Raw genomic sequence first — 12,635 nt, 5'->3', positions numbered from 1 at the left:
CCGCCACCAACACAGGGGACCATACAATACTCATTTTCACCTGAGCGAAGTGATCATGAGGAAAGTCGTGTAAATTGCTTTTCCCAGAGGCACAAGATCGGTGGCATGTCAGGACTCGAACCCGGGACCTCTTGGTTCCGAGTCGAGCACTCTGCCGCTACGCCACACGATCCTACAGTTTTTAGACTTTTTAATCGGGCTTTCCTTTTTGCAACGTTGGGTTGGCGTAAGAAAAAGTAAGCCCGATGAAAAAAGCCCCCAAAACACGCCAAAATAAGACAAAACCCAACCTTTGCTTGGAAAATACGTCTTCCATTGCCTAAAAAGAAGTCAAACCTAGTTATACCGCGTATGCTATACCATGTATGCTGTAGAATATAGTATAATGTTACGGACGTAGATATAGACTCACATACCACTGTATTTTCTTTCTTATGTTGTTTGTAACTGCAATTAGCCCTCGGGCATGTATTTGCAATAAACTTTCACTGTAATAAAGCAATCTGTCTTAAAATCCAAAGTGCTCATCGTATGCAACAAGTGCATTTTTAAAACTGTTAGATCTGCTAAACGCGATCAGTTTCTTTGTATAAATTTATAATAATGTGTTAAATGTTGTAGGGCTTTCGACGTCAGAATTTATACTTATAACTTCATGGCACTATTTTGATGGCTAATTTCCACAATTAATATTCACAGCAGAGAGGACGAGGATACAGAAGATTCTACAATTACAAGAACTTTATTCTGATATCAAAAACGAAAACATCTTCAGTACCCAGTTATTTGTCACAAAATACAGGTATATCAAATGTGCTCTTGCTGTATACTGACATACAGCACATTCGTTGTTGAAATCACTCTGAGTTTAAACCATATTGTATTCATTACAGCATCTCAACTTAAAGATAAACATAAAATGATTGGAGTACTTGCCATTGCTGATTACGATGGGGATAGCTCCTTCATGTCTTTCTTTGTAGAAGTCTTTTATAAATGCTGGTCTATGTCTATAACAGTAAGACTGTCACTCCTTGCCTTGGTGAACGCTTCTTTTGTCCTCATCCTATCCTTGTTGGCAGGACTCTTGCTGTGTCCTGCGTTGAGCTGTCCTGTTGGTATGTTCTGTCCGGTGTCCCGTGCGGTTCCATCTGGCAGATTTGGTGCACCCCCTGGTGCAGGTTGTTGTTGGCCCTGTGCAGGTTGTTGTTGGCCCTGTGCAGGTTGTTGTTGGCCCTGTGCAGGTTGTTGTTGGCGCTGTGCAGATTGTTGTTGGCCCTGTGCAGGTTGTTGTTGGCCCTGTGCAGGTTGTTGTTGGCCCTGTGCAGGTTGTTGTTGGCCCTGTGCAGGTTGTTGTTGGCCCTGTGCAGGTTGTTGTTGGCGCTGTGCAGGTTGTTGTTGGCCCTGTGCAGGTTGTTGTTGGCCCTGTGCAGGCTGTTGTTGGCCCTGTGCAGGTTGTTGTTGGCCCTGTGGATTCGCAGGGTTTCCCCGGCGTATTCTGCTGACAAGTGCCCGGCCGATGTCCGTCACAGTTTGCAAGATCCCCCTCCGTAAGTCCGGTGTGCGGGTGATGCTTGCGATCGGGTTGATTGCTGAGTTGACGGTTATCAGCGCTGCTCTTGCATGCGGGCTATCTAGAGCCGGACAGCCGCCCTCGAGTGTAAGGCAGATTGGGATGAGCACAAGAGGTAAGAGCCAGAATACGAATGCCACCACCACGTAAGTCAGGACTGTTCTCGCCTTCTGCACACTTCTTTTGTGTCTTCTCTCTGCCTCAATTTGTGCGATATTGTTAGGCTGACGTGGCCCGTTCTGTCCATGGTTATTGCCTTCACCTAACTGCGCCCCAAACCGTCTCCCTCGTCTCTCTTTCAACCCTACAAATGTGCTGATGTTTGTAAACAACATGATTATGACTAGTACAATTCCTAGAGTGGCCACAAGACCAATGAAGACCATGTGGTAAAACAGCAGGCAGTTTGCTGTGTTTACATCGAGACAGTTCCAACCCATACTAGGTAAGAAAACAAACAAGGATAGAACAAGCCAGGAGGAGACAATAGCTATAACAGCATCACGTTTGGCAGTGTATGCATGGTTGTGGAAGAATACATGGTGCCTTACAGCAATGTAAGAGTTAACAGATAGCAGCGATAGGGCGGATGCAGACACCACCTGGCTATACATCAGAAAGGTTACAATATTCATCATACTGCGCATTCTCATGAGTTCTATCGGGTCTACCGTTCGATACAGAAGTCCAACGCCTCCTACGAAGTCGGAAACCGCGAGGTTTGCCATGTAGATGTAGAGCGGCTTGTGGAGTTGTGGTGTCCGGATGATTCCCAAGATAACGGCGATGTTGCAGGTGACGATGAGAAGCCCCAAGAGCCAAGAGATGACGGCGGTCGCTGTTCCCAACTCCTCGGTGTTCTCGTACATGGAGCAGGTTTCTTGTGCCGCTGCATAGCCCTGAAACACTGTCGTGTTCTGTAGGTGCCATAGGAGGCAGGAGGCCTGTCCATCGAATGTCTCAAACGTGTTTCCAGGAGCGAACAGTGAAGCAGAGCTGTTGTTCCACATGGTGTTGGATGGGCTTCTGTTCTGCTGCAGCGCGAGAGAAAATCTTCAACCGAACTGGATGCGGAAAACACGGACAGTGTACTTCTGTCGTTGTTCCTTCTCAGATGCAAGAGCGCCAGCCTATAGGCCTATCGGGCCTGGCCTACGATACTGTACTGTGTGCCGCGCGGCCGACGTAAGCACCAGAAACCAAGTGCTGAAATGATTTGAGAACTCGGCTTCCAGCGCCAAAGAGTCACCGAGCACTACAAAATCCAGTGAGGAACCCGTTACTTCGGTACCCTTAATCTTGCGACGAGATTTTGGTCTGCTGCAGCCTCAGAGAAAACCTGGATAGTGCGACTGGAGAAGGAGCGCGGACAGTGGACGTCTGGAGTGTCGTTCTTTCTCAGATCGATGCAGATGCAAGAGGCAGAATGTACGCGCTGTGGCAGCCTATCGGGGGGCGGTTCTTGAGTTAATCTAATTCTATTTCAATAAAGATTATCATATGTATAGTAGTTCTCTTTTGGACGTTACCTGAGCAACACGTAGGGCGTCATAAGTTTGCTCCACGTGCATTGGTTGTTAATGTTGCCACGGGCAACAGCAGACTCTTTGAAATGAAGATCTTAAGAGGGAGGAAAGGCACAATTCCACCGGAGGGGTTTTATTAGATGTGTCAATCATATCACAGGTTTATATTACTCCCTGGGGCGTAATGTTTGGCTCGTTCGTAGAAAACATCTGAGGGATGAAAAACGTGTACATATATGTTTAGCACGTTCGTAGAAAACATCTCAGGGATGAAATACATGTACATATATGTACATAGCTTGAACATCTATTGAGGTGCCAGTTGAGGTCATATATTGCTGTCTCTGAATTTAGGTATAACTAATTAAAGGTAACTACCGGACAAGTGGCGTGCTATTCATGAGAGACATGGTAATAATACATATGTACTAAAAGGAAAATCAAGTTGAAAAAAACACTTATTGAGGTGCCAGTCAAGGTCATACATTGCTTTCTCTGAATTTATGTAAGAAGTAATTAAAGGCAACTACAAGGCAAGTGGTGTGCAGCTCATGGTAGAGATGGTAATAATACATATGTACTAAAAGGAAAATCAAGATGAAAAAACACTTATTGAGGTGCCAGTTCCTTACCTTAGACCTTAGATCCTCCCGCAACCTTGTTGCATAGGTCGACTCCTTGTCTGACTTTTTGTCTCCAAAGGTTTCGGTCTTGCGCCACTACTGCCATATCCTTAAGTGAGTTAAGTCCAAGTGAGGTGCCAGTTAAGGTCATACATGTATATTGCTTTCTCTGAATTTATGTAAGAAGTAATTAAAGGCAACTACCGGAGAAGTGGTGTGCATCTCATAATATGCATTGTAATAATACATATGTACTAAAAGGAAAATTAAGTTGACAAATCTGTAAAATGTGGGGTTGTGTGGCGCAACGGCAGCGTGCGCGACTCGGAATCAAGAGGTCCCGGGTTCGAGTCCTGACATGCCACCGATCTTGTGCCTTTGGGAAATAAGGCACTTTACACGACTTTCCTTACTAGATTCAAGTGAAAATGATTATTGTCTGTCCTGTATTTGTTTCTATGTGCGGGACACAACACCAGCAACAGCTGCCTCTGATCCGCGTGTATTGCACTGTTGCAATTTCAATAAAATAAAATTTATTATAATAGATAAATAAATAAAATCTGTAAAATGATAGATAAGCTTTGAAATCTAGCGGCAAAAAGTACTCTTCTAGCGGGCCAACTCCCCTGGCATGTTATCTCTGTCTATTTGGCCAATTTCTAGTTTTCCAGCCGCCTCCCAAAGCCTGGCAGAGGCTACTTGAAGTCATGTATAGATTGTATTAAGAATATTCAGACATATGGTGGCGAAACCCTGAGCGGGTCGTGTGGCGTAACGGCAAAGTGCTCGACTCGGAACCAAGAGGTCCCGGGTTCGAATCCTACCCATGTCACCGATCTTGTGCCCTTGGGAAAGGCACTTTACACGACTTTCCTCGCTTCGCTCAGGTGAAAATGAGTATTGTCTTGTCCCCTGTGTTGGTGGCGGCATTAATATGTTGATAAAACTTGAGTGTGCTGTCACCACGTCTTGTGATTACATGTTGGAAATTATAAAAAAAAAATTATACGACAGGTATGATTTGACCATCTACATTGTATATTACAGGTTTCAGCATAGTATACAGGTTCAATACTGTTTGTATACTAATATGGGTATCTTACAAATACAGGAGGCTTCTGCAAACAAGTTGAAAGCTTGACATCGCAGAATATGTCAAACAACATTGACTTTCTGGATGCAGGGCTGGAAATACTGGGTGCATGTGCACCTTAGTGCACCCAAAATTGGGATGTGCACCCATTTTTTTTCTGCACCTATATTCGTAGGTTAAAGTATGTGAAGATGTTAAATGTACAGAAGTATACAGCATATTCTTAACATTTAAGTGTCAGAAAAATTAATGCGCATGCTGATGTCATCCATAAAAATTACTTGCTGTGGCCTTACATACTTTTCTTTGCTCTGAAATCACATTGTGTAGCATTGCAGCACACACGTCCCTACTGAGATTGAGATTTTAACAGAAGATTAAATAAGTCCATGGTTCAGATCTTAAAGGCATCTAATGCAGTTTTAACCGGATTTTCAAAGCCAATATTCTAGTCATTTATCTACATACTGAGTTGAAACCACACTATCCCAATGTATACTGACCCCCATGGAGCAAAAATACCCAAAATTCTGGCGGGAAATGTTTACTTGAAGGGCCCTTGGCTGATTTTTAGGGTACCACCCAGAAAATAAAGGACTCATCTTGGGGCTTGTTTCTTCAGTTTTAAATGCCAAAAGAATGAAATGCTGATCAAAATGCACTAATGTGTAGCAGTATGTGTCAATATCACAAAGTTTTGCTGCCCCGAAATCGCATTGGATGTCTTTAACAACATTGGTTTTGCAACAGTCGACAACGAAATATAGTTCACACGTTTATTGCACATTTCCTTTAACAAACACATTCCTAAAAACCTATATTTCTTTTCTTTTACCCAAACAGCTTTACAACATTCTACAGTCAAAACTATAGTTAAATCAATTGGCATGTGTTCAGCCAAGAAGTACTAATACATAATCAAAGGTAATCATTTTAAGCAACTATTATAATGCAGCAAGTCATAATATGTAGTATAAATATGATAAACATTGCATACACATTTACACAACAAACTATATAATATATAATTGAGAATGACTAACAATGGCAACAATTAATGATATCATGCTTGTATGATAACACTTAAAGTTATGATGAGAATATATCACTGACACTTTCTTTCAATCATATTGGTGGGTAGCAAAGCATGAATACAATAAGGGCTAATAATAATTCAGAATCTGTGGGGTTCAGCTTACACATTTATATACTCCAAGTGCCCAAGTCTGTTAGCTTTAGTTTGCTCTCCGACAATGTTGGTGGGTTAGTGGATCTTTAGTAGCCAACAACAACACCAGGCTAGAGCTGTGCACCTAGACAAATTTTAGGTACAGCTACAGGTACACAGGTTTAGGTACAGGTCCGGACCTGAAACTGTATATGCGTACCTGGACGATTCAGCAAATTAACATGCTCTTCTGAACTCCTTCCATAATGACAGAAACATGAATAAACTTGTAAGTTTTTGTTTATGGACAATTCTTATACAAAACATAGGCAAAACTAATTTGTTTCAGTTATCATCTCCTACCCTGCAACACAAACCTGACCAAAGTGACATCCGGAGGAAGCATAACTAGGATGTAACATGTCTTTCAGGGTAGCTAACACTGTCAGTCTGTAACACAAACATGTACTATTATTGTACTACTATACAAACTATTTCTTGAGAGGGGTGAAGGAAGCCATTTACATCAGGGCCCATCACCCTACATTGAACCGCGACGGGTGCCGACATCGTCAACCAGATACCTTTGACCCAGTGTTGACGTCACACTTCAAAGAAGCCACATGACAAGTCTCACTGGGTCAGTCTACTGAGGAAGACCAGAGTGACTGGTCGAAAGCTCTAGTTGAGAGAATTTTTTGCGTTGGACCAAAAGTTTTAACTTTAAACACAAACATGTACTGTTCTTACTTTGGGACCTCACCAATGTCATTACAGCACCATATACATAGCTATCACAAACCTCTGCACACACTTGTGATAGTTGCATACCCTGGGCACCTTGTTTGCATAGTATCTACATCACTAAGATATCTAAGATTCTGTTTGGACTATTTTTAAGTGCACTGTACACCCTATATATAATATACAGCTGTACATAGTAAAACATACATGTTGTATAACCTTTACATCATCTCACATACTGTAAAATGTTTTAACTTGAGTAGTTTTGTTGTGCCAAATTTCCTTAGCTTGGTTTTATCATAACATGGCATCTGTGGCGCAACGGTTAGAGCGTTGCACTCGGAACCAAGAGGTCCCGGATTCGATACCGTGGCCCGGCGTTGTGCCCTTGGAAATGGCATTTTAAACGACTTCCCCACCTATACGGTGGAGTGACGCCCACCGAGCCTCTTAGGCTAATCTGTCTAACTGTGTGCCAAAAACACACTATATGGATTCGGTGCGCCAATATGACAACATCTGCACATTGGCCACTGAGAGCAGTTGAATTTTTTTCTTAATACATGTAACATGTTTTGGTGGGCTTAATCTAGTTACTAAGTAATGAGTAGGTAAACAAGAAACAAACATAAGCTATTTAGGACAAAACTGCAAACTTTACCTAACAGATGTAAAATTTGTGCCAAGTTGAATCACTTTACAGTAGTTGAATGTTGTATAGGATTTTATATCTCAGCATAGCAAGATACAATTTATAGAGCTATATAGTGGCTCTAGTAGTGATTCAAGACCATTTCTAACTGCTATGTTATACATGTACATAACAGCACTGGCCATTCCTCTATGTGGAATTCTGCTAGTTGGCAAATATTTTAAACTTTCCTTCACTTTCTTTCATGACATCAGGGAATATAATCATTTAAAAGTTTTAGAGAAGTGGATGGAAGTTAAATTTGGATGAATTCCAGGCTACCATGAGTAGTGATGCATACCAGTTCACTGGACTTGGATCCAGACTTGTAAGAATGTTTAGGTTCAAGTCCAAAAAAACCTAAAAGTCAAGAACCGAGTCCGGACTTATTACCATAAAACACCATTTCACATACCCCTTTTCTTTCCAAACCACCTAAAACCTTCCGTAGATTGTAAAATCTTCGCTGCAAAATGAAGAAAACATTGCCATTGGGCATCGTCAAGTACCGGCCTCCATGTTATGTGGCCAAAGTTTCACCCAGACAACATTGCAAGATTGCCAACATGCAATTTTGTATATGCCATGGGTTTAGGTCTGGACTTACAAGTCCGGAACTGAACCTAAACCTCTGGACTTGAATCCGGACCTGAACCTAAAATTGGGTTTAGGTATGCATCACTAACCATGAGTGAAGTAGTTGAAACTTTATTCCAACACAAAAAAGAAGTCACCATGAATTTTGACTGAAAATTCACAATGAGCTTTTTGTGCTGGAACAAAGTTTCAACTTTTCAACAATGGGTTCTACCAACACAGATTAGCTTTCATTCGAATGAAGTAGTAATTCCAACCTTAAAATACAAATACTTACTATAATTGAGTAAAGAGACTCTTTTTATTACACAACCGAGTCTTTTTATTACACAACCGTCTGTCACCTTCCTCAGGTCAATTCTGACTGGTTCACATTGCACTGCAGCACAGGTGTTACTGCCACAGATGCAAAGTGAACCAGTCAGGACTGCCATAAGGAAGGTGACAGGCGGTCACCGAAACGTCGGCTGAATAAAAGACTTGGTTGTGTAATAAAAAGAGTCTCTTTACTCAGTGTTTTACCAACCTGATGAAACTATTCACAAACTTGTTATAATCTTCTCTAAAGGCTTTTTAACTAGAGTTTGCTGTTGTCTACAACTGAAAGAGATCGTCCGAGTTCCCCTTGTCCAGTTGGTCCAGCATCCCACTGGTGTGACTGGACGTCAAGAAGCCTTTCCTCCTGCCTTTGGACTTCTTGAAGTACAGCGACGGTTCGTCCGTGCTGTTGGTTCTCCTTCTTTGGTAACTGGAGGCTGACCACGGATCCATCGCCGCTCCAAAGCCGTCCAGGTCAAAATCACTGTAAACACATGGAGAGACTCTCTAGGCTTCTCTGCCATTGGTGGTGATAGTCACAAGGCTCGAAATACTTAGCGAAATGTGATTGCTAAAGGGCCGGTGCAATAGCTCAATTGGTAGAGTGCTCGCTTTGTAACCGGGAGGTCATGAGTTCAAACCCCGGCCGGGTCATACCAAAGACTTTAAAAATGATACACACTTCTTTCTCTGCTTAGCACATATGAGAAAGAGTGTGAGAAGGTCAAACACACAGTGCTACCAGCGGACTAGCCCCCTGCTGTAGTGCCCTGCACAACTGTGTGTCGACCAAGGGCTACGGAAATGGACATGGGCACCAAACCCTTAGCATGCTCTGTATAGAGCACGGGAGACAAAGGGCCTGCATGCCCTTTTTTGTAAGGCGTAATCAGGCCTTTTTGCATAATTCGTAATCACTACCACGCCCTCCCCCCTGTACATGTATTTCGAGCCTTGTATTATCTTACAAAAATCAATCGGGAAAAAAAACCTTCATGCTGCAAAATATTGTGCACAGTTGCATGCTATAAATGTTTCAATGGATATGCTTATCACATCACATCACACACTATAAAGGCATATGAGTGGCACACTAGTAGGCAAACATGCAATTGAGAAGGACTTTTATTCTGGAAGTACAACATGCAAAACAGAAATCATAAAACTGTCAACACAGAATCTAAATCCAGCTGCTTGTTTACTTCTACAAAAGGTAAGGCAAGGGAGATGGAGCATAGAACAGATCACAAAACTATATATAGCTGTTTAAAGTTAAAACTTTTGGTCCAGTAGACTGACCCAGTGAGGCTTGTCATGTGGCTTCTTTGAAGTGTGACGTCAACACTAGGTCAAAGGTATCTAAGCCATATACATCAGGGCCCATCACCCTTCATTGAACCGCGACAGGGCCGACATCTTCTACCAGATACCTTTGACCTAGTGTTGACGTCACACTTCGAATCAAAGAAGCCACGCGACAAGCTTCACTGGGTCAGTCTACAGAGGAAGACCAGAATGACTGATCGAAAGCTTTAGGTGAGAGAATTTTTTGTGTTGGACCAGAAGTTTTAACTTTAAACATGTAACTACCAAACACAGATGAACTTTCATGCTACTATATATATCTACAGTCACCTTTTATTTTCACTCAGTTTTTGTACTGCACTTTTCCTTTCTGATATCTGCAAGTCCAACTTCTTTAGGAAATCTGTCACTGAAGATGCTTCATCCTTATTGGTTACTCCAGAAGAGGCTGCACTTGCTCCTTTACTCTCATTGGCTACTGGTTCATCTTTATCTGATGCCTGATTGGTTGATTCTGTGTCTCTACTTCCATTGATCGGAACATCCTCTGTTGGTCTGTCCTGATTGGTTGGTTTGAATGGTGGTGATCCTAATATTGCACTGTGATTGGGCAGAATGTCAGACTGGCCCAATCCATTGACCAATGAGGTGGAAGTGGAGGGTTGAGGTTCCGTCACAGGGATGTTCAGTGTTTTTCTGAGAAAGAGGCTGTCATTGGTGTACAGCTTGTTGGCTCTTCTTATCTGTTCCATCTGCAATAAAAAACAACAACAACAAAAGACAGTGTGTTATTAGCCATTTAGACATAATGTACCTCATTTTAACCAATGTATGTACCAATATGAAACATTTGCAAAGCAATTGCATAATGTTTACCTTCGCATATGGTCTTTTCTCTTAATTCTTAAACAAACATAATTTTTATTCATAATCATATAATGGCCAGATCAGACAGGAGTCTAATCCCTCCTGCTATAAAACTGCAACATGATGTAACCCAACACTAGTTACCATGGTGATAGACCTCTGGTTCTGGTCATTGGCCTTATTGGCCTGAATTGCTTTTGTTAAAAACAGAGAGAACAAATTCTACAAGTTCTGTTTTCACTATATGGTACATGTATAACTGAAGCTTGGGCCAATCAACACATACAATTCCCTGCATGTTACCGTTTCATCATGCAGCAAACAATTGTGAAATAGTCTGGCCAAAGGTCAGATCTAAAGTGCCAGTGGGCTAATGTCTGATGTTAGACTTGGCTAACAGCCAGTAGCAAATTGGCTTGATTCAAGCTAATCAAAGCTTAAATGTTATCCAAAGCTGAGTGTTAGATAAAGGAGTCACATATCATCAAATCAGAGTGCCCATATAAGTTATAACATGTAAAAATGCCCAGACTATAAAATATAACAATTTATGACAACACACAGTTAAATATAACATTTATATGTGTCCCAAAGTTTGCCAGCCTTTTATCTAGACCAAACATGATTCTGGCACCAGCTTGCTGAGTGGTGTGGTCGGTATTTGGAGAATGGTGCAGTTTAAATCCACAGCTTATCAAATGACGCACTAGTTTTAAGTGCTACTGAAGCTGTGCAGGCCATGTTGCCTTGAACAGGGATATTTTGGATGCATATAGTTTACTGGAAAAGACCATGGCACTTGCATATGCAGGTTAGCGCAGATATTTCTGATGTCTACCTGCACCTAGCCTGCAGTGCACTGGTCTATATATACTAGTACTGTTTTTTTTTATTATATTAAGTTATTAACATGTAGACGTATGTAGATTTTTCTTTACGTCATTGACTTTACAAAAGTTGAAGTACAAAAGACATACATGTAATCGCAATGGTCTCTGAACAGTTAAATATTAGTGCGGTCATCCGATTCCATACTTCCTAAATTCTGAGTGGTGAAGGTAAAATTTGTCTGGTGCAGGTAATTTTCAATGTTACCTGCACCAGTGCATGTATGCAGAAGAACATATTTTGAGCCTTAAAATGACTAAAGAATGAATCAAATCAGAATAGCAAGTTGATCATTTTACTACCACAAAAAGGATGTATAAAATTACCAGGGACAGCTTAAATGTACTTAAATTTTAAGTTGAATGTTTTGAACTTTGAACACCTCATCTAGACTCTAATATATGTTAGCTGTCGGTTTGAAAACAAAGACACTCGAATCTAATTTTATGACTAGTCTGTGATTCACCATTTCCTTCTAACAGGATATAAAATATGATTGTACTGAACGCAGCCACTAACTGTTTATATTGCCCCAGGTCATATGACCGACCATATGTTTACCTTTGCCATACTTGTAAATGTCAGACTGACTAAGACTGACTACCTAGCAAATTTGTGTTTACCCTACAAATGTCGTCCTGTTAGCTTAAACAAGTAAATGTTCGTCGATATATGCAATATTATAACTATTCAAAATATTATAACGAAAGTATTATAACATATTCCAAAGATATGACTGTCTGCGACAAATACAAATCACAAAGTTGATGCTATCTGCAAATTTTGACATGACATGACAAGGAGCGTCTACTTTGAAGGACCAAAACTCACCGTAACGCCATATTTTAGGGAAATTCCTTGAAGTGTGTCGCTCGGAGATACTTGGTGAGTGAAGTATCGCTCTTGGACTGTGAATTTCTTGGTGCTTCCGTAAGATTTTCCGACTTTTCCACCCCCAGAGGTGGCCAGCAAGGACTTCTTGCTATCTTTGCCAGCCATTTTGGGACAAGGTGGTGATCAACAAACGCAACTTTTTGTACAACTTTTTGATGACAATGACATTCTCATATAACGTATATTAAAGATAAGATAGACCAAAAAAAAGTTGAATATGTAACTTTAATATTTTGAAATGGGGAAGTACTTTTGTATTGTTCAGACAACTTATTTCTTGCAAATAATAAATTTTTGTTTTGATGCGCTCTTTTCTCGCATGCCAAGTCTCGCGGGATTTAGCGT

At 41.3% G+C, this 12,635-nt stretch overlaps 2 protein-coding genes across 2 annotated transcripts; both read right to left on the bottom strand.

Annotated features, from left to right (window-relative positions):
- Positions 1–990: 990 nt before the first annotated feature.
- LOC109468482 lies at positions 991–3,125 on the bottom strand. Its single transcript, XM_019766727.1, has 4 exons — positions 3,103–3,125; positions 2,093–2,626; positions 1,466–1,879; positions 991–1,189 (listed from the first exon to the last, which is right to left on the bottom strand). Exons 1-4 carry the CDS (start codon positions 3,123–3,125, stop codon positions 991–993), a joined length of 1,170 nt encoding a protein of 389 aa, XP_019622286.1.
- A 5,460-nt stretch (positions 3,126–8,585) lies between these two features.
- On the bottom strand, positions 8,586–12,406 carry LOC109468871 (lysM and putative peptidoglycan-binding domain-containing protein 2-like). Its single transcript, XM_019767246.1, has 3 exons — positions 12,228–12,406; positions 9,972–10,393; positions 8,586–8,820 (listed from the first exon to the last, which is right to left on the bottom strand). The coding sequence occupies exons 1-3, from the start codon at positions 12,393–12,395 to the stop codon at positions 8,613–8,615; spliced, it is 798 nt and encodes a 265-aa protein (XP_019622805.1). The 5' UTR covers positions 12,396–12,406; the 3' UTR covers positions 8,586–8,612.
- Between the last annotated feature and the right edge of the window lie 229 nt (positions 12,407–12,635).

Source organism: Branchiostoma belcheri, unplaced genomic scaffold (assembly GCF_001625305.1).
Source record: "Branchiostoma belcheri isolate BF01 breed outbred unplaced genomic scaffold, Haploidv18h27 scaffold2, whole genome shotgun sequence".
In the NCBI taxonomy this organism is placed as follows: domain Eukaryota; kingdom Metazoa; phylum Chordata; class Leptocardii; order Amphioxiformes; family Branchiostomatidae; genus Branchiostoma; species Branchiostoma belcheri.
The sequence above is the reverse complement of the archived record's forward strand: the minus strand, read 5'-3'. Positions and strand labels throughout refer to the sequence as shown.